Raw genomic sequence first — 23,218 nt, 5'->3', positions numbered from 1 at the left:
ATATGTCCCTGAGTTAATTTAGGGTGGGGGCCTATATTAAAATAAGATAGGGAATAAATTCTCATTCAGTACTCATTTAAATTGTATGGGTCTAAAATCATTCCATTTTTATCTTAACCATCTTGAAAACACACAGGTTCAGAGTGAGTACAGACTGTGTGCCAGGTATTGGATCAGGTGCTTTTAAGTACATAACCTTACTTCGTCATCCTGACCTTGTAAGACTGTGGTGTCACTTCCATTTTACAGATGTGGAAGCTAAAGTTCTGAGAGGTTAAAGAATTATTATATTTGACTAATGAGTGACAGAGCTAGGATTTTCCTGAACTCCCAGTTTAGCTGGAATTTGATTCCAGTTCTGTGAACTCCCAAGTTCAGTCCTGTTTCTGGTCTCCTGGTGTCTGACCTGTGGAATAGCTATTAATGAAGTGAAAAGTGTTAGTCACTTAGTCGTGGCCGATTCTTTGCAACCCCATGGACTGTGGCCCACCAGGCCCCTCTGTATATGGAATTCTCCAGACAAGAAACTGGAGGGGGTTGCCATTGCCTTCTCCAAGGGATCTTCCTGATCCAGAGATTGAACCTGGGTCTCTTGCATTGCAGATAGATTCCTTACCATTTTTCCTAGCCAACAAGGCTGTTAAAAGAAACTTCCTCTTCTAGGAAAATGGAGTAGACTTGCTTTTCCTTACTCTTTCCACTAAGTACAGCTGAAACCCTGAATATTATGTGTGAAGCAAACCTAAAAACACTTTGACAGGTGAGCAGAAGGAAGAGTTCCTAGGCATCTCAGTGCCCAGTGACTGTTAGGACGTGGTAGGAAGTTTCTGGTTTTTCTTTGTGCTCCAGGTATCCCAGGCAGAGTACTGGAAAAACTGGCAACCAGAAATAAGGGATGCAGATTAAAAAAGGTGTCAGAAAAGCCATGCCTCCTAGCCAAAGGACTAGGAAATGGGCAATCTAGCAAGGCAGATTACTCTTAGATAAGAACTGCCCACTCTTAGCAAATACCAAGGAGAAACCTAGCCCCATAAAAGCCTAGACATCCACCCTTGTCACACTATAACAAGGAGCCCACCTTGCCCCACCCTCTGCCACCCTGCCCCAGAAGGCCCCCATCCCACCACTGTTGTATCAAAGAAGGCTGAGTGGAGAACTAAGACTTTAGCGTCCATCAGGCAGTAAGGAAGTCCCCAACCCCACATTGTCAGCAGAGACCATGTGGGGAGCCAGGAAATCCACTGCCACCTGGTAGTAAGAGAAGCTTCCTTTTTCTGTTTGCTGGGGTGATATCAGAGGTGACCTAATACAGAGTCAGAACCTTTACCACCCTACAGCAGGAACAAGTCTACCCATCCCCAGTGGCTGTGGGGAGCAGTAATAAGATGCCTCTCTTCCTGCTTGCTCTGATGGTATCAGCCGAGGATGAATTCTCATCCCTGCCTAGCAGTCACAAGAAGCCCCACGTTTCCTGGGTGTTACCCGAGGCCTTATGGAGAGATTGGACTTCCGCTCCTGTCCACAGTAACAAGCCAGTGTCCCTCTTTTCCTGCTGGAGCAGTGTCACAGGAACCCTCCCAAAAGACATGAGTCGGTGTCTTAGACTACCAGACCTCAATAAAAGATAAAATCACTCCTCATCCCCCAAATCAGGATGCTGTCAACCTCTGTGAGAAAAGAGGTGTCTCTAACCCTAACCCTAACCCTAATTGGTGTCCTCACCAATGCAGAGATGAATCAGATAACAGTTATCTGACAAAGATTTTAAATTAGCCCTCAAATAAATGCTTTAACAGGCAATTTTGAGTGTGCTTGAAACAAACAGAAAATATCATCAAAGAAACAAAAGATATAAAGTATTAATAAAGTATTAAGTATTATTCCAGTGGAATTTTGGCAGCAAATAAGATGTTCTTCAATAGATGAATAGATAAACTGTGGTACACAGTAGAATATTATTCATTGATAAAGAGAAATGAGCCATCAAGCCATAAAAGACATGAAAGAACCTTGAAAGGATATTGCGAGGTGTTAAAAGCCCATCTGAAAAGATTACGTACTCTGTGACTCCAACTTCAGGACCATCTGGGAAAGACAAAGCAAAGACATTAGAAGATCACTGGTTGTCAGGGGTTTGGAGGGAGGGGTGAATGGAGCACAGTGGGTATTTAGGGCAGTATATATTCTGTATAATACAGTAACACTAGCTACATGTCACTATACATTTGTAAAAACCCACAGAATCTACAACCCAAGGAGTGGACCCTAATTAAACTCTGGACTTCAGTTAATAATAATTTATAATGTTGGTTCATCAGTTGTAACCAACGTACCACACTAAAACAAGATGTAAATAAGGGGAAATCGGGGTGAGTGGGAGAGGGGAGAAGGGCGTGTGGAAACTCTGTACTTACTGGTCAGTTTTTCTGTAAACCTAAAACTGCTCTAAAAAAGTAAGGTCTGTTAAAGAAAAAAACACATGGGAGAAAAGATTTCCAAATTATGTATCTGAGAAGGAGTTAATATCCAGAGTATATAAAGAACTCCTACAACTCAGCAACAAGAAAACCCAAAACAACTCAGTTCAAAAATGGGCAAAAGACTTGAGTAGGTATTTCTCCAGAGAAGAGATACAAATGGCCATAAGCATATGAAAAGATGATCAGCATCACAGTCTTTAAGGAAATGCAAATCAAAACCACTATGAGATATCACTTCACACCAATTAGGACCACTAGTTATCATCAAAAAGCAAAAAATAACACATATTGATGAGGATGTGGAGAATCTGGAGTTATTTATGCATTGCTAATGTAAAATTGTTTAACAAAAAAGTTTGATAATTCCTCAAAAAATTAAGTATAGGATTACCATGTGATCTAGCTATTCCACTCCCAGGAATATCCTCAAACGATTAAAAGCAGGGACTTAAACAGATACTTCTATTCCAAAGTTCATGATGGCCAAAATGCAGAAAAAACCCAGATGTCCATCGACAGATGAATGCATAAACAAAGTGAGGTATATACATGCAACGGAACTTTATTCAGCCTTAATTCAGATGGGAGACAACAAGATGGATGAGCCCTGAAAACGGTGTGCTAACTGAAGTAAGGTACAGGGCACATATTGTATGATTCCACTTACAAGAGTTAGATTCATAGGTGATTATTTAATGGGTACAGTTTCTGTTTATGATGATGAAAAAGTCCTGGGAATTAGATATGGGACGGTCGTACTATGTTGTGAATATACTCAATGCTACTGAATTTTACACTTAAAAATGGTTAGAGTGGTAAATTTTGGGATGTTCTATAACTGAAATTAAAAACTCAACAAACAAACATGGAGAAGAGAAGAATGAATCACTGAACATGAGAGTAGAAACAGAGAAATTACCTAATGTGAACAATAGAGAGAAAATAGATTGAAAAGAATGTGAACAAAACCTCTGGAACAGGTGGGCCTATAAGAAATGCTCTGCATTTGGATGGCTGGAGTCCCAGAAAGAGAGGTAAGAGAAGGTGGGGCTGAAAAAATATTTGAAGAAATAATGGCTAAATATTCCCCAAATTTGAAAGTGAGTGAAAACCTACTAGGGGTCTCCCAAAGAAATCTACCCTGAGACACTTCATATTCAAACTGAAAAGTAAAGACAAAAAACATCCTGAAAGAAATGAGAGAAATAATTCATAATTTATAGGGGAACACCAATTTAAATGACTGCAAATCCAAAAACATGGATATCAGAAGGAGGAAGTGGCACAACATTTTTTCAAGTGCTGGAAGAAAAGAGCTGTCAACCTAGTACATATTCTGTATTTAGAGAAGTATCTTTCACAAATGAAGGGCGAATTAAGATGTTCTCAGATGAAGAAAACTGAGTTTGTTGCCAGCAAAGCTACCCTAAAAGAATAGCTAAAGGAATTTCTCTAATGAAGAAGGAAGTGATAAAAGGTGTAGTCTTGGAAGAGCAAGAGGGAAGGAAGAACAATCCATAGAGCAAAAATATGGGTAGCTCTGATAGAATTTCCTTTTCTACTTTTCTGAATTATATCTGTCAGATGTCTTTCTCAATGCATGCAAAGGGAATATTTAAGACAATTATCTTATTAATAGAGGAGGGTAAGGGACATAAAGGGAGGTAATAATTTTCACTTCTCTTGAATTAGTAAAATGTAGGCTGTGATGTGTGCTCAGTCACTCAGTTATATCTGATTCTTTGCAGCCCCATGTACTCTAGCCCACCAGGCTCCTCTGTCCATGAGGAATTTTCCAGGCAAGAATACTGGAGTGGGTTGCAATTTCCTACTCCAGGGAGTCTTCCCTACCCAGAGATCAAACTCGTGTCTCTTGCATTGGTAGGTGGATTCTTTACAAATTGTACCACCTGGAAAGCCCGGAGGCTGTGATAGCTTATGAATATAAATGAAACACCTAGAGCAACAACTAAGAATCTCTACAAAGAGATATACTGAAAATTGCTATGTATAAATCAAAATGGAATTCTAAAAAATGTTCAAGTAACTCAGAGGAAAGCAGGTAAAATAAAACAAAAATTAAAAAAAAACACAAAATAACAAAAAAATCACACTTGAATCTTAGCATAAAAGTAAATACATTAAATATATGTAATCTAAATACACCAATTAAAAGATAGAAATTGTCACAGTAGATTAAAAAGAAACATGACCTAGCTTTATGCTGTCTGTGAGAAATTCACTTCAAATATAATGATATAGCTAGCTTGAAAGGCATTCAGACCCAAATGAAGAAATGGAACTTTCCCTGTTTACAGATGACGTGATCTTCTTGCTGGAAAATCTTATAAAATCTACAGTGTAGAAACTGGAACTAATAAATGAGTTCAAAAGGTCAGAATACAAGACAAACATATTGTATATTTGTATATTATAATTAAGTTGTGGAAATTTAAAAAAATGCAATACCATTTACAATCACTCAAATAGAAAATGTAATCTTTGGATATAAATCTAGCTAAATAAGTATGCACTTACATTCTGAAAACTATGAAATGTTAATAAGAGAAATCAAAGTAGATCTAAACAAATGTTCAGGGATTGGAAGCCTCAACCTAATAAAGATGTCAATTCTTTCCAAATTGATACACAGATTTAGTGTGATTCCCATCAAAATCCCAGGAAAAAATAATTTTGAAAAAGAACAAGGTGGAAAGAGTCATTCTCCTTGATTTTAAAACTTAATATATGGCTATAATAATCATGATTGTATGGTATTGCTAGAGTAATAGACACAGATCAATGATACAGAATAGAGAATCCAGAAATAGCCTCACACAAGTACAGCCAGATGATTTTTGGCAGAGGTACAAATACAGTCTAGGAGTAGAAGAAAGGGAGTCTTTTCAACAAAAGTTGTTGGATATCTTTTAGGGAAAAAAAAATTAGCCTAGACCTAAACCTCATACCTTACACAAAAATTAACTCGAAGTGGATCAAATGTAAAAAAAAAAACTATGAAACTTTTAAAAGATAACAGGAAAAAATCTTCAGGATCTTGGACTTGCTGAAGAGTTCTTAGACAAGAGAGTAGAAATATGATTCATAAAAGAAAAAGTTGATGATTTGAATTTTATCAAGATTTAAGCCCTTTGCTCTGCAAGATCAGATCAGATCAGATCAGTCACTCAGTCGTGTCCAACTCTTTGTGACCCCATGAATCACAGCACGCCAGGCCTCCCTGTCCATCACCAACTCCCGGAGTTCACTGAGACGTCCATCGAGTCAGTGATGCCATCCAGCCATCTCATCCTCTGTCGTCCCCTTCTCCTCTTGCCCCCAATCCCTCCCAGCATCAGAGTCTTTTCCAATGAGATAACTCTTTGCATGAGATGGCCAAAGTACTGGAGTTTCAGCTTTAGCATCATTCCTTCCAAAGAAATCCCAGGGCTTATCTCCTTCAGAATGGACTGGTTGGATCTCCTTGCAGTCCAAGGGACTCTCAAGAGTCTTCTCCAACACCACAGTTCAAAAGCATCAATTCTTCGGCACTCAGCCTTCTTCACAGTCCAACTCTCACATCCATACATGACCACAGGAAAAACCATAGCCTTGACTAGACGAACCTTTGTTGGCAAAGTAATGTCTCTGCTTTTGAATATGCTATCTAGGTTGGTCATAACTTTCCTTCCAAAGAGTAAGCGTCTTTTAATTTCATGGCTGCAGTCACCATCTGCAGTGATTTTGGAGCCCCCCAAAATAAAGTCTGACACTGTTTCCACTGTTTCCCCATCTATTTCCCATGAAGTGATGGGACCGGATGCCATGATCTTAGTTTTCTGAATGTTGAGCTTTAAGCCAACTTTTTCACTCTCCACTTTCACTCTCATCAAGAGGCTTTTTAGTTGCTCTGCAGAAGCCCCTGTTAATAGGATGAAAAGATAAGCCACAATCCCTGTTTCTGTCAAAGGACTCATATCGAGAACAAATGTGGAGAACTCTCAAAACTCAACAGGTAAAAAAAAGCAAGCAATCCAAGTAGAAAATGAACAAAGTATATGAAGATATATTTCACAGAAAGAAATATTGTAGACAAACAAAAAGATGTTCATCTTTTCTAACAGGGAAATACAAATTAAGACCATGATGATATAACAATGCATACTGTTGAGAGCAGTTAAAATAAAAAACAGTGACAGTACGAAAAGCTGGCAAAGATGAGGATCACTCATATATTCTTGATGGCAATGGGGAATGGTACAGCCACTTTGGAAATAGTTTAGTTCTTAAAACACTAAACGTACATTACCATACAACTCAGAAACTTTTCTCTTGGGAATTTATTCCAGAGAAATAAAATTATTTTCACTCAAAAACCTGTATACAGTTGTTCATAGCAGCTTTATTTGTTGTAGTCCCAAACTGGAAACATCTAAAATTTTGCTTGAGTGGTGAATGATTAAAGAAACCACGGTAATCCATACTGTGAAATATTATTCAGCAATGACAAAGAACTATTGCTCCACATAGCAATTTAGATATCAAGGGCACTGTTTTGAGTGAAAAAACCAGTGTCAACAGATAACATACTGTGATCTGTATCACATGACTCTGTTTATGTTATGTTGTTGTTGCTAAGTTGTGTCCAACCCCAGGGGTTGCAGTGCGCCAGGCTTCCCTGTTCTTCACTGTTCTGTAGTTTGCTCAGACAAATGTCGATTGAGTAGGTGATGCCATCCAGCCATCTCATCCTCTGTTGCTGCTCTCTCCTCCTGCCCTCACTCTTTCCTCGCATCAGGGTCTTTTCCAGCGTGTCGGCTCTTCACATCAGGTGACTGAAGTATTGGAGCTTCAGTTTCAGCATCAATCCTTCCAGTGAATATTCAGGGTTTATTTCCTTTTGGATTGCCTGGATTAATCTCCTTGCAGTCCAAGGGACTGTCAAGAGTCTTCTCCAGCACTGTAGTTCAAAAGCTTCAATTCTTCGGCACTCAGCCTGCTTAATGGTCCAACTCTCACGTCCGTACATGACTACTGGAAAAACCATAGCTTTCACTATATGAAATTTTGCCAGCATTTATTTATGTTATCTACCTATTTATGTTGCATTCTCCAAATGACAAAATTATAGAGATTAATGATTGTTGACATTTAAGGGTTAGGAGGGAATGGCTGTGACTGTAAAGGAGTAAGGGGAAGGTGATCTTTGTGGAGATGGAATAGTTCTGTATCTTACGGAGGTGGTAGTTACAGCAGTTTACACATGATAAAATGATATAGACCAGTAGACACTGTTTCAATGTCAAATCTCTGGGTTTGATATTGTGCTGTAATTATTTAAGATGTAACTGTTGGAAAAACTGGATTAAAGGCACATGAACCTCTCTACTACCTTTGCAGCTTCCTGTGAACTTTTACTTATTTCAACTTTTTTTTTTTAAATAAAACCTTTTGTTTGATTACCTGTTATCTGCCAGCAATTTTACTTGAACTTTTAGATCTTTCTAACTTTCCCTGCAAATTATAGGTATTCTCCCCATTTAATAGATGAGATTTAGGAGGAGGCTTCATTTGTTTTTTTTCTGAAATCAGATGCATCTCAGGATCAAGAAAATCTGGTAAATTGCCTGAGGTCAAGTGACTAGTGAAGAACTACAGCAAGCTTTAAACCTGGCTGCCTCAGCCCAAAAGCCCATGTCCTTTCTCACGTCCTCCTCTAAGTACTTGTGTCTTGGAATTAAGTAAAAGTAGGGCTTAATGTTGAGGTGAGGGAGTATTTATTTATTTATAATGCTAAATAATAATTTAGCATTATAGGCTAGATATATGATAAATGATACAGAAATGAGAGGTATGTTGATCCAGAAATTAGAAACATGAGCCCTTTAAAGTTACTTAGAATTTAGTGGAAGGGTCAGGGAAGTAAAGACATGATTATAATACATCTTATAAAAATACTAAGATAAAACTATATAAGAAGCTTTTTATATAAAGAAGAGGTTACAGATTTCTCCTCTCCAGAGGAGAGAAACCTGTAACCTCTCCTGGGGCAGTGGAAGGTTAGCAAACAGGTTTAGCATGTTCTTGTTGCTCAGAGACATGCCACCATAGAAACTGTGAACAGAGACAAAAAGACAGACAAATTGAAGTTTGTTTGATTATTCCACATCCTATAGTTTAAGAAAAATACTAGTAATGAAAGTAGGTAATGAGAGTAGGGGAAAGGAAAGAAACTTAGTGTAATCATGGATGAGAAGAGCCAATAGGATATATCATTGCATGGTTTCTGTACTAGTCACTAAAGGTGAGCTGCAGGTTGTTTTATAGTTCCTAGAGGCAAAGGCAACAACGAAATTGTAGTTAAATAATTTATGGTCCAAAGGATAAAAACAAACCAGGTATACAAAGAGGTACATTTTTTCCTGAAACTGGAGACCTGAGCAAAGCTCTCCCTGAGGATTCTGTCTTTTTTTAATTTATTGAAGTATAGTTGATTTATAATGTGTTAGCTTCTGATGTGTACAGCAAAGTGATTCAGTTATATGTATATTATTTTTCATTTTCTTTTCCATTATGGTCTATTACAGAATATTGAATATAATTCCCTGGGCTATACAGTAGGGCTTTATTATTTATCCATTCTATATCCCTGAGGATTCTTACAAAGAGGGTTCTGTAACATAGTATATAGCACTTTTCAATAAATTCCCTAATAGAGGTTTTAAAATCAGTTTAGCAAGATTGTTTCTTTTTTTTTTAATTAATTTTTATTGGAATATAGTTGCTTTACAACGTTGTGTTAATTTCTACTATACAGCAAAATGAATCAGCCATCCACGTACATGTATCTCCTCCCTTTTGGGCTTCCTTCCAGGTCACCACAGTGCATTAAGTAGAGTCTGTGTGAGACTGTTTCTTACAGCCTGTCTAGAAGTTAGGTATATATTGAAGAGGTGGAAAGGGTTTTACAGGCAGTAGGCCTTGAATCACAAATGAAATTTGTTCGTCTCATTCTCAGTGTAATGAAGCACCATACCTCTACTGCTAAGTCACTTCAGTCATGTCCGACTCTGTGTGACCCACCAGGCTCCCCCGTCCCTGGGATTCTCCAGGCAACAACACTGGAGTGGGTTGCCATTTCCTTCTCCAATGCATGAAAGTGAAAAGTGAAAGGGAAGTTGCTCAGTCGTATCCAACCCTCTGCGACCCCATGGACTGCAGCCTTCCAGGCTCCTCCATCCATGGGATTTTCCAGGCAAGAGTACTGGAGTGGGGTGCCATTGCCTTCTCCAGGAATTACCTCAAATTTGCATTTTCAAAGAATTTTTAGCTGTAGTTGGGAGAAGACCAAAAAAGAAGAGAGTAGGAAGTATTGCTGCATTCAGCCGGGTTGGGATAAAAACTCAACTAAACAAATAAGTGCATTTATAGTTACCTTTTTGCTTTAAAAAAAAAAAAAGTTTCTTCACATTTTTTCTCATTTCCTGGGTTTGACAACTTAAATTCTTTACATGTAAATCTCACAGGTTAAGGTGCCTTGTTTTACTGTTGTTTAGTTGCTCAGTTGTGTCCGACTCTTTGCAACCCCATGCCCACCAGGCCCCTCTGTCCATGAGATTTCCCAGGCAAGAATACCAAAGTGAGAGTTGGGTTAAAATAATGACTTTTCTCATCTTCTTGAGCATAATAAACATCATTGTACTACTGCTGCTGGTGCTAAGTCACTTCAGTCGTGTCTGACCCTGTGCGACCCCAGAGATGGCAGCCCACCAGGCTCCCCTGTCCCTGGGATTCTCCAGGCAAGAACACTGGAATGGGTTGCCATTTTGTACTATACTTAGTTATATGTAACTTATGACCTTTAGGATACTTCCTTATATATGTGACAAATATTACAGTTCATATTTTTAAAGAAAACTTTGTTGATTTTGATGGTTTGGAAAGAGCTGTCTCTAGTTATTTGAAAAAAGCATGGTTATAACAACAAAAAAAATAATACTAGAGCTAAGAATAATGTTAGATAAGGGGTTTAGCAATTTTAGATGTTCTTTAGAGACCAAAATTGTTTTTTCTTCTTTTTACATCTTACACCAACACAGTACCTTGGATATAGTAGGTACTCAGTAAATATTTGTTAAATATACAAGGCAGATCTTGTGGAAAAGGACCTTTGTGCCACCACTTTATCTCAGATATTTCTTTTATGGCATTTACATACTGTATATGTGTTTTCTTAAGTAAACAATACATTCTCCTTGAGCAGATACTTAACCTATCTTTGTATCTTTTGAAGTTAACAAAATTCTTAACGTATTATCCTTATTCAATGAGTCTAACATATTTTTTTTCCTTCAAAGGCATTTGGATACCTTCGTGATAGAAAAGGCCCTTTTCTTCATCCATTGATGGTTTGCTAGTGGGCTGGGAAAGGAAGCTGTGGTCCTCCACTTTAGTCAGCAAATACTTGATTGATTTGGTATCAGTATTTAGCTTAGTCAAGTAAGTTACTGATATGTTCAAAAGGATTTTTTTAAAGAGTTAACATATTTTGATAACAATAATTAGAAATTTAATTCTAAAGAATGCCTAATTGGTGATTTTAATGATAATAATATAACAATAATTACTTTAAGACTGGTTCCTTGTCTGCAGATACAAGTATTTGGCAATTTTTCTAAAAAATCAACAGTAAGTTTTTTTGTTTCTAAGCTGAAAATTGTCTTGAGAGTTACAGCTATATAAAGTTTAAAATATTTATTTAGTATATATTTTTCAGATAGGTAATATAGTCACATGGTATGAAATTCAGAAAAAAGATACATAGTTAAGTTTCCCTGCCAGGGAAGCAAACCTCCCTTCCTGAATCCAGTCACCTAGTTGTTCTCAGAGGGAAGCTAAGGAAATCTTTTAATGTGATTATTTTCTTTCTCATTACAACAGATTGAAGATCTCAAACAGACAAATCATGGCTTGGAAGAATATGTTAAGAAACTCTTGGATAGTAAGGAGGTGGTAAGCAGTCGAGTAGATGATTTAACCAGCCACAATGAGCACCTTTGTCAAGAATTGATTAAAATTGACCAACTAGCAGAGCAACTAGAAAAAGAAAAAAATTTTGTCGTGGATACGGCTGACAAGGAACTTAAAGAAGCAAAGGTACTGGATTTATCACTAATCAGGTTTTTTTTTAAATTGAGGTATAATGGACACATTACATTATGTTAGTTTCAAGGGTACAACATAATGAATCGATATTTGTATGTATTGCAAAATAATCACCATAACAAGTCTAGTTAACCTCCAACTAGTTACTGATCAGGATTTTAGTTCTATTTAAACATCATGCGATTAATTCAGGCTTCCTTGGTGGCTCAGTGGTGAAGAATCCACCTGCCAATGCAGGAGATGCAGGTTCAGTCCCTGGGTTGAGAAGATCCCTGGCAAGACAACCCTCTCCAGTATTCTTGCCTGGAGAATCCCATGGACAGAAGAGCCTGGCGGGCTACAGTCCATGGGGGTCAAAAAAAGAGCTGGACACAACTTAATGATTAAACAACAACAAATTATTAATGCAGTAGGAAAAGTGACATACTCATTTATATCATCTGAAGGTTTTTTAGATTTGACATTGTATTAATTGTCTATTCTAAGGATTAAATTATATTGTATTTCATATTTTATTTTTAAAAATTTGCTCAAAAAAGTTCCTAAGTAATATGTGCTCGTGCTCAGTTGTGTCTGACTCTGCGACCCCGTGGACTGTAGCCCTCCAGGCTCCTCTGTCCATGGGATTTACCAGGCAAGAATACTAGAGTGGGTTGCCATTTCCTCCTTCAGAGGATTTCCCAACCTAGGGATTGAACCTGCAGCTCTTGCATTTCTGCATTGGCAATTGGATTCTTTACCACTGGTCACCTGGAAAGCCCAAGTAATATGTAGACACAGTAAAAACTTTAAGCAATGGGGATGTTCTATATGTAGAAGAGTTCTCTTTCTCTTTAAGCCTTTTATCTTCTGCAGAGGTATCTGCCAACAAATAGATATGTATATTTCCATTCTTCTTTTTTGTTTTCACACACACACACACATGAAATTTATTTCACACTTAAAAAAAAGATGTTTTTTTTTAAACCACAGTTTTAAGTTTCTGTGTGGTCATATTTGTCAGTCTTGACCGACTTCTGAGTTTTGATCTTTGATGTTTTTGAGTTCCCACTCCCTTTTTAAAACATTTGAATATATTTTACCTTTTTAGAGCAGTTTTAGGTTCAGAGCAAAATGAAGCAGAAGGTAGAGAGATTTCCCATATACTCCTTGCCCCCATATATGCCTACTGTCCCCCATTATCAGCATCCCCCAGCAAAGCGGTATATTTGTCACAGTTGATAATGAATTGACATCATGATCACCCAGAGTCCACGGTTTGCATCAAGTTTCACTCTTGATGTTGTGCAGTCTACAATTTGAACAAAAGTAAAATGACATGTATCTACCATTTTAGTATAAAACAGAGTAATTTCACTGCCCTAAAAATGTTCCTCTGAAAATCTCCACCTAGTTTTGATCCTTGTTTGGGAAGGCCTTCTCACCTCAAAAATAACAAGAATATCTTCTACAGTTTTAAGAGTTTTAATACATATATTTAAAGTTTTAATCCTTCTGGAATTTCTTTTTGTTCTAGTATGAGGTAGGGTTGACTAATCCTTTCTTCAGTCGCTGATTTGAAGTGCCGTTTTAACAGCCACTAAATTCTTATCTGTGCATAGATATGTTTCTGGACTTTTTGGTTTCATTGATTCAGTTGTCATTTTCTATGCCACTACCATAGAAAATATAAAACGAAATAACTGTAGTTTGATGATTTTTTTTACATAAAAGCATTTGTTTATTTATTTATTATTTTTTAATTTTGACCTTGCTGGGTCTTCGTAGTGGTACATGGGCTTCTCTTATTCTGGAGCATGGGTTCTAGAGCACATGGGGTCAGTAGTTGCAGTGTGTGGGCTTAGTTGCCCTCTGGCATGTGGGATCTTACTTCCCCAAATAGGGATCGAACCTGCATCCTCTGCATTGGCAGGCAGATTTTCAACCCCTGGACCACCAGGGAAGTCCCATGATATTTTGATAAACATTTTATTTCTTGATTAAATTTTGATACCCCCATGACCTTTAGAAGCTAGGAATTTAAGCAGTATTATAAAATGAAAGTTTCATTTCTCTTTGCTGTCTAATAGGTTATAGGCAAGACACAGAGTATGTCTGAAAGCCAAAAACCAACCTGTTGAATTTTTAAGTGAAAACATGTGATTGATTTTATTAATCACTAAATTAATGAATTATGTCTGTGATAAGATAGGTTCCCAAAGCTAATTGCTGTTGCATGTTAGTTCTTGAACATCCTTTTAATGTATTCTTGGTAGCATATGATAAAGCACTTAAATGAATAAATGATCAAGCTGTGAACATGTTATTGAAGGCATTATTTATTATAGTAATTTGAAACATAAGAGCTAGTTATGAACACTAGGCTGGTATTTGCTTATCTGCAGTAACCTCACTTACTTAGAATGTGTAAAGGATAAGTAAGTCTGTAGAAGTAAAAAGTCTGAATAATGGAATACTCAAATACATGAAGTTTATTACACGATCTTCTTTAATAGTGTTGCCTGGAGGAGGTCCTTAGAAGAACTACTTGAGAGAGTAGATAAGAATGATTTGATTTGTGTTTAATTTGCAATTTATCTTATAATGGTTGCTGCTGAAGTCTTTGGAGGACATTTAAAAGTAACTTAGGACTTCCCTGGTGGTCCAGTGGTTAATACTCCTAGCTTCCAAGCTGGGAGCATGGGTTTGACCCCTGGTGGGGGAACTAAGTTCTCACATGCCACGTGGCCAAAAATATAAATAAATGTCGCTTAACTATTTTAAACATTCTTAGTAAATTCTTTTGTTTGTATTGTTTCTTTTAAAATAATAGTTATCCTTCATTCACAGTTTAATGGTAAATTGAGTTGTCTTAATTATAAAGATTATCAAAAAACACTAAATTGATGTTTAATTATGTCTTTCTTGTTTTCTTCTTCAAATTTAAAATTAACAGCACTCCTTCCCAGACTGTGGGAAGCCTAGTTGGCCAAATTCTTCTATAAGGAGAATGCTTAGTTTTGAAGTATTGATTTTAAAGGGTTGTTAGTGTCTGTGTTCTAGAGAGAGACTCCTCTTTCAGAATGAACCTCCTGCTTATCAGAAAGGGAGAATTTCAGGAATGGAAGACATCTAAAATAAAAGATCTTGGATTTACCTAAAACTGAAAATATTAAATTTGTAAATGGAAATTCTGTCCATCTCAGAAGAGAGTGTTTCTAGGAAAGAGATATCCATATATGTATAATGTGGAGAGTCTGGTGTACTTGAGAATTGGAAAGCGATTTGTAGAAGAGGTGGGCTGCAGTTTTAGGGAAGAGATAACATTGTTGATACAGGGAAAGTATTAAAAAGTTAATAGAGAAAGGACAAAATGGAAATAGGTCCTTTGTGTTGGTGAAAGATTCTGAAATGAAAGCACCATCCTCAATAAGCAAATGTTCCATGTAGAACGGGGATTAGAAACAATGCACGACCTGTGCTGGGAGTGTGAACCCAGTGCCTGTTGCCATCACCCAGTCACTGGGTGTGCAGTTTAGGCGTCCAGTCCCTGGGGGAGAGTCTTTGTCTGATTTGTGAGATGAGACTTGAAACGAGAATTTCTAATCTGACAGATGAGAATGTTTGGGTTCCTATACTGTTAAAAGATGGTGCTTTAGGTATGTGGAAGTAGAGTCTGAGCCTAAAGCTACTGTTAGTTTGTCTAGAATTGAGATAGTATTGAATTTATTTACTCAGAAGAGTTTACTGTTAGCTATGTTTTTAAAGTCCACTGAGTAACTTCTTCCATCATTTATTCCATTAAAGTGTTTTGAGGGACTTCCCTGGTGGTCCAGTGGTTAACACTCTACCTTCCAATGCAGGGGTTGCAGGTTCAATCCCTGGTCTGGGAGCTAAGACCCCACATGCCCTGGGGCCAAAAATCCAAAACACGAAACAGAAGCAGTATGTAACAGATTCAGTAAAGGATTTTAAAATGGTCCACATAAAAAAAATCTTAAAAAATAAATTAAAAAATGAAATGTTTTGTTTTTTCATACAATGTATATTTTTAATTAAAAATGAGGCCATTGTTGGATAGCATGAACGATTCAATGGATGTGAGTTTGAGCAAACTCCAGGAAATAGTGAAGGACAGGGAAGCCTATTATCTATAGCCATGTAACAAATTGCTGTTGAACTTTAATGACTTCAAACAACAAATATTTACATCTTACAGTTTCCAGTGCAACTTAACTGAGTAGTTCTGGCTCACCATTTCTCATGAAACTGTAATCAAGATGATGGCCGGGCTTCGGTCATGGCTTGACTGGGTACTAGTAGATTTGCTTTTAAGATGACTTATTCAGATGACTCTTGGCTTTTGACAGGAAACTTAGTTCCTTGGGCTTCCCTGGTGGCTCTGTGGTAAAGACTCCATCTGCAATGCAGGAGACTGGGGTTCAATCCCTGGGTCTGAAAGATCCCCTGGAGAAGGGAATGGCAACCCACTCCAGAATTCCTGCCACGGACAGAGGAACCTGGTAGGCTACAGTCCACAGGGTCACAAACAGTCGGACACACCTGAATGACTAACACTTTCACTTTTCACTTAGTTCCTTGCCAGGTGGACCTGTCCCTAGGTTGCTTGATATCTTCTTTGTGGCAGCTGGCTTCCTTCTGCCACAGTGATCCAAAAGAAACAAAAAGGCAGAGTTTCCAGTCTCAAAATTTACATGCTGTCACTCCCACATATCTTGTTCATCAGAAGAGAGTCCCCAAGTATGGACAACACTTAAGGGGAGGGGAATTAAGCTCCATTTTTTGAAAGCAAGAGCATCAGAATTTTGAGACATATTTTAAAGCTACCACGACCATAAGCCTCCTTTTATCTTTTCACCTTGAGTTGTTTGTCATTCATGACTTAATGCAGTGTTTCCCAGAGTTGAACATGAGTTTCTGAAACATGAAGAAACAGAGCTACAATTTTATCATCACTAGTTTTGTCATACAATGTATATTTTTAATTAACATAGGGACATTATTAGACTGGATCTCTGGTAACTCTTGTCATTACTGTTACTTTGTATGTGACTCTGTCAAAAACACTTTAGAATCTACCATGTGGAAGACAAAGTATAAAGCCTGTGTATGTGTCTAACCCGCGCCCCCAACCACACACACACTGATTCCCTCTCTCTCTCCTGCTTCATTTCTCTCTAGCACTTCCTCCTTCCTCCCTCCCTCTGCTGTAGCCACACTGACCTCCGTACTGTTCCTTGATTTAGCAAACAATCTTTTCCCTGTTGCTGTAGCTGTATGCTTTGTCTGGAATATTTTTCTTCGATTTTTCAATGGTTGACTCCCTCAGTGTGGACTTCCCTGATCACCCCATTTTAAATTCTGTTCTCTGTAAACACTCCCAATATCCTTAAGAATATTGCTCCTTTTTTCTAATGTACTGTGTAATTAATTTTTTAGGTTTATTTTTTGTCATCTACCAACTAGACTATAAGGTGTCCAAAGGCAAGGATCTTCGTCTATTTCATTCCCTTTTTAAAATCTAAAGTACAGAGTAGGTGTGAGTGCTCATTAAATTTTTTCTTGAATGACATAATCACTATCTGATATATACTTTACCTATTATCTTTTATTTATCTCTTTTCAACTAGAATGTTAGCTCCATGAGGGTAGAGGTTCCTGTTTTATTCCGTGCTATAACCAGCATATGAGACAATCAGACACACAGTAAGATCCTCATTAAACAGTTGTCAAGTAAATGAAGGCAGTAGCATCTTTTTATTTGGGCCAGTTATAAAAATTTTTTTCAGAGTGGAATAAGCATTAAATTTTTTGTCTTGATAAAAGTAACACATTTTTTTAAAATAGAAGAGTATAATGAAGAAAACAATATGTACCATAATCACACCTTGCTATACCTAGACATAATCTATCTTCCTCAGTTTACATGCTGTTGATTATATTCCATCTGTATTTGGGATATATATGTATACATTCATTTTTTACCAGAATGTGTCATACTGGATAAAATTTTTGGCAGTGTGTGTTTTTATACTTAATTTTTATGGACACCTTTACACATGCTATGGTTTTTCCAGTGGTCATATATGGATGTAAGAGTTGGACTGTGAGGAAAGCTGAGCGCTGAAGAATTTATGCTTTTGAACTGTGGTGTTGGAGAAGACTCTTGAGAGTCCCTTGAACTGCAAGGAGGTCCAACCAGTCCATCCTAAAGCAGATCAGTCCTGGGTATTCATTGGAAGGACTGATGCTGAAGCTGAAACTCAAATACTTTGGCCACCTCATGCAAAGAGTTGACTCATTGGAAAAAACCTTCATGCTGGGAGGGACTGGGGGCAGGAAGAGAAGGGGACGACAGAGGCTGAGATGGCTGGATGGCATCACCGACTCGATGGACATGAGTTTGAGTAAACTCGGGGAGTTCGTGATGGACAGGGAGGCCTGGCGTGCTGCGATTCATGGGGTCACAAAGAGTCGGACACGACTGAGCAACTGAACTGAACTGAACTTACACATATGTAGACCTATGCCAACAAAGTTCCATCTAGTCAAGCTATGGTTTTTCCAGTAGTCATGTATGGATGTGAGAGTTGGACTATAAAGAAAGCTGAGTGCCAAAGAATTGTTGCTTTTGAACTGTGGTGTTGGAGAAGATTCTTGAAAGTCCTTTGGACTGCAGGGAGATCAAACCAGGCAATCCTAAAGAAAATCAGTCCTGCATATTCATTGGAAGGACTGATGTTGAAGCTCCAATACTTTGGCCACCTAATGTGAAGAGCTGACTCATTGGAAAAGGCCCTGATGCTGGGAAAGATTGAAGGCAGGAGGAGAAGGATGACAGAGATTGAGATGATTGGATGGCATCACTGACTCAATGGACATGAGCCTGAGCAAGCTCCAGGAGTTGGTGATGGACAGGGAAGCCTGGCATACTGCAGTCCATGGGGTCACAAAAAGTTGGACACGACTGAGTGACTGAACTTACACATAATCCAGAATAGATCCATATCTTTTTAGTGTCTAGATAGTAGTGAAAATTAAAGCATTGAAAATTATTCAAAATTATATATAAGCTTATCCAAACTGTACTTGAGTTATATTCCATACTATAACTAACCCTTTAGTATTTCATAAACTAAAATATAACTGCCAGAGAAATCTTAGAACTTTGGTCTAAAGAATAAATGAGAAGCAATAATTCCAGAAAATTCAAATTTTAATGGGAAACATTTTAGCTTGGAATAACAAAGGAGGAGGTTATGCAGAGATTTATAGCTTTGCATAAAAACATAATCACTATTCCCTAGGAATGTATAATCTAGTCATAGACTAAATATATGACCACAAGGCTGTTAAGACTGTCATAAAACTGATACAAAAAGTATTTTGTTGGTTGGATTTAATTAAACTATTAAAAGAGTTCACAGGAAAGCATAATAATTTCTGACTTGGGAAAACTTAACTTCATTCTAGTCATTCTTTTGACTTCCTTCTTCTCATCTTCAGAATTATAATTAATATTAACATTTTCTTTCAGTTTATGAGGAGTAGTTTGACAAAATGAAATCAATTAGTATTTTATACAAAACATTAGATAATCTAAGGGAACTGCTTCATTTCATTTAGGTTCTTTTACCATCAAAAGTAGGTAAATATAAAGGAATAAATTATCTTTTCTCTCATAAAATATTTACTGTCTGCATGTTTTTAAGTGGCTTCTGTTTCTGATGCTCTCTTTCCAACAAAAGCAATTTAGACATTTTCCACCTAAATAACATTGTTTTCTGGCTTTTCAGATTGAACTCATTTGCCAGCAAAATAATATAATAGTATTGGAAGACACAATAAAAAGGCTTAGATCTGTAAGTACATTTTTCATAAATAAATGTTAAGGAATCACTTTTATTCTGTACTGCAAAAAGTTATACATATGTTTTGGCTCTCATGTAATTTGTGGAAAATAAAAAGTGTTTTGTTTTCTAAAATTAGCACTCTCCCTGGTGGACAGGGGTCCTCCCATCTGTAAGAGCGATGCTGTTCTTGCTCCCTTTCCTTAGTCTGTCCTTTCTTAGAGCTGGAGAAAACTTTTGCTTGGTTTTATTAATGTCCTTAGCTGTTACTTGATTAAAATGATGTCTGTGAGTAATTTAATTCTCAAAATGTAAGTTGTATTTGTTTATACATTAACTCTCATCCCTCTTAATAATAAATATTTTATTTTATTTTGCTTTTTATTTTATTTTTTTTTGAGATTTCTAAATTTTATTTTATTTTTTAACTTTACAATATTGTATTGGTTTTGCCATATATCGAAATGAATCCACCACAGGTATACATGTGTTCCCCATCCTGAACCCTCCTCCCTCCTCCCTCCCCATACCATCCCTCTGGGTCGTCCCATTGCACCAGCCCCAAGCATCCAGTATCGTGCATCGAACCTGGACTGGCGGCTCGTTTCATATATGATATTATACATATTTCAATGCCATTCTCCCAGTTAATAATAAATATTTTAAAGTCAAATGTTGTTACTTAGTTCTGAGTAATATGTTCTCTTTAACAATGTGAAATGAAAGTCGCTCTGTTTAGGCATTTTAATGTTGTCATTTAAAATATTTGAAACACCCCCTCTAAAAGTATGTCTGTACTTTTATCCCAATAAAGTATTGGTAAATAAATGTTGTAAAACACATGCCTCTAAATATATTAAAGTGGATGGAAATGCACTTGAAAGTGTATACAAACAGAATATCCAGCATTCATTTAATTTATTCAATTAGTTTATTTTGTTCAGTAAATTTATTAAATTAATCCAACATTCAATTAATTTATTTGTTGAACAATTATTGAATAAAACGTCAAACTATAAATAGATGCTTTAATAGTAGCATACAAGTTTCTCTAAGCAAATTTTATTTCTAGAACTTGTAACTAGATCTCTTATAAGAAAAATTCTGGCCTCTGAAATGTCTTTACTATTTTTTTTTCAAAATTATTGCATCAACATAGGGACATTTTCAGTGAAATAAAAATACAGTACATTCAGAAATCCTGGAAAAGAAAAGTATCTAACTGCTTTTAATTTTTTTCTAGCTGCTTTTTAGAAAGTATTGCTGAATTATTATTTTTTGAATTATTTCAAAATACCAAATTTATTATTTTTAAGGATCCTGTTTGCTTTCAACTTTCATTTAGAAAATGATAATATAGTTTAGCTTGAAATAATGGCCTAATTTTTTCCTCCTTGGCAAGATAATTTTAGAGACTGAAAAAGCACAAAATAAATCTCCTTCCAGACTTGATTCCTTTGTCAAAACTTTAGAAGCAGACAGAGATTACTACAAGAGTGAAGCTCAAAATTTGAGAAAGATGATCAGAAGTAGATCTAAAAGCCCACGACGCCCATCTCCATCTTCTCGGGTAAGTTTTTGGAAACTTGTAAATGTTTTGGAATTTGTTGCTGAAGCAGTGGATTTTATTTTTTGATTCACCTAATCTGGAAATAATTCCTTTTAATTTGGCATGAATTGGTGTCTCAAGGAGAATGGGAGATGGAGCTCTCTTTGGTGGCAGCATGGACCATCAAAATTGGTTCTTTATCCCCAGCGTTAGTAGTGGTTGGGGGTAATCAGACAAATGTGGAGCAATTTGGGATGATGTTGTTTAAAAGAGAAGTGATTTTAAACTTTTTTTTCATTATTTCATTATATAATTGTGTTTGCTTAACCAAAAATTGTGTGCTGCCATCACTAGGACATTTCTATTAGTGTGTGTGTGTGTGTGTGTGTGTGTGTTAGTTGCTCAGTCGTGTCCAACTCCTTGCAACCCCATGGACTGGGGTTAGTAACATGTCAAAGAAGAATTTCACATTAAAAAAAATTTTTACTGAAGTATAGTTGATTTACAATGTTGTGTTTAATTTCACTCTGTACAGCACAGTAACTCAGTTATACATACATATTTTGTTTTTCATATTCTTTTCCATTACGGCTTATCATAGGATATTGAATGTAGTTTACCTGTGGTATACAGAAGGACCTTGTTGTTTATTCAGATTTCTCATGTAATAATTGTAGGGTACAAACTGTGATGTAGAGCTTTTGAAGACAACAAGAGACCGTGAAGAACTCAAATGCATGCTGGAAAAATATGAGCGTCATTTGGCAGAAATTCAGGGTAATGTCAAGGTTCTCACGTCTGAGAGAGACAAGACCTTTCTTCTGTATGAGCAGGTAAACTTATTTATACGTAAACAAAATATGTAAATACTAGCATTCAGTTCTGCGTGCGTGTTTGTGTGTGCTCAGTCACTTCAATTGTGTCCAACTCTTTGTGACCCTGTTGACAGTAGCCCACTAGTCTCCTCTGTCCATGGGATTCTCCAGGCAAGAATACTGGAGTGGGTTGCTATTCCCTCTTCCAGGGGATCTTCCTGACCCAGGGATCGAACCCATGTCTCTTATGTCTCCTGCATTGGCAGGTGGGTTCTTTACCATTCATTCCACCTGGGAAGCCAGCATTTAATTCCTAGAAATGGGTAAATTCTTTAAGTTCTGTGAGAATACTTAAATCTATTAATCAAATTAACATTTGAGAATTACCTTTGTTCTTATGATGTTCTTAATGAAATATAAAGTATTTGTGTATGTGTACACACACATGTTATCCTCATATCCTAGGAAGATGATATACATGCATAGAAATAGCCTGATTTTTGGAATAAGAAATGAGAAAAGTAACTGGATACAGTGAGTTCACAGTGAACAGATTTGGATTTGGAGGTTAAAAAATATTAACACATTGCTTGTGGTATACTGTCAATCACTTTAGGAATTGCCATAAAATTTGTTTAATTTCAGAGAGTAAAATCAATTTGTCATTTATCTGTATTTTTAGTTTATGATTGTACAACCCTTATTAAACAAATAGCTTCTTTACTCAATTAAACCCCATATGTCACCAACATAATTTTTTCAAAAATATCAAATTTTATTAAGAGTTGCAGCTACTAAGTATAAGGTTCTGGGCTTGTTACTCTAAAAGATAGAAAAAATAAGACACTGTTTCCTATGTTTACATTCTAGTTAGGAAGAGAAGTATATTGTGTTGTATCTATTTTTTGTTATTTTAGCATAAGTAGTCTAGAAGATATTATAAGAAATAGAAGAGATGGGTATTTTTTAGTTATGGCAATTAAGATCTTTGCTGGACTATACGGAGTTTAAGTCCTGAAGGAAAGATGGGTTTTCTCTTATCTTGAAAGGGGTGAGAAGGAACATTCAAACTAAAGCAATGACCTGAAACGAAGGGTAAAGGCAGGAAGAACAGTATGTGAATGAATCCATTTATGACTAGAACAAAAGGTACATGTCTGTGGAGTGAGGTGGGAGCCAAGGCTTGAGAGGTGGATTGGACTAGAGCAGAAGTTTTAAAAAAAAAAAAAAAGTTTTCAAACTTTTTCTGTGAAGGCCCAGGTAAAAAGCAGCTTGGGCCTTGCAGGCTATGTGACCTCTGACATAGCTGTTCAGCCCTATTGTTGTAGTGCAACAGCCCCAATAGATAACAAACAAGAG

General features: G+C 36.8%; 1 protein-coding gene across 7 annotated transcripts in view; it reads left to right on the top strand.

Annotated features, from left to right (window-relative positions):
* The window catches only part of TSGA10 (testis specific 10), a 90,797-nt gene that overhangs the window by 15,735 nt on the left and 51,844 nt on the right, over positions 1-23,218 (top strand). For 3 of the 7 annotated variants that reach the window (XM_061431635.1, XM_061431633.1, XM_061431634.1), the window contains exons 3-6: positions 11,421-11,636; positions 19,442-19,507; positions 20,898-21,065; positions 21,722-21,877. In XM_061431635.1, the coding sequence (XP_061287619.1) occupies positions 21,015-21,065; positions 21,722-21,877 (207 nt within the window). In that variant the 5' untranslated portion in view covers positions 11,421-11,636; positions 19,442-19,507; positions 20,898-21,014. Of the gene's footprint in view, positions 1-11,420; positions 11,637-15,994; positions 16,148-19,441; positions 19,508-20,897; positions 21,066-21,721; positions 21,878-23,218 lie in introns of those variants that run through there. The other 4 variants (XM_061431638.1, XM_061431636.1, XM_061431637.1 and 1 more) reach the window with 4 other exon arrangements.

The sequence above is a fragment of the Bos javanicus genome, chromosome 11 (assembly GCF_032452875.1).
Source record: "Bos javanicus breed banteng chromosome 11, ARS-OSU_banteng_1.0, whole genome shotgun sequence".
Taxonomy (NCBI): domain Eukaryota; kingdom Metazoa; phylum Chordata; class Mammalia; order Artiodactyla; family Bovidae; genus Bos; species Bos javanicus.
The sequence above is the reverse complement of the archived record's forward strand: the minus strand, read 5'-3'. Positions and strand labels throughout refer to the sequence as shown.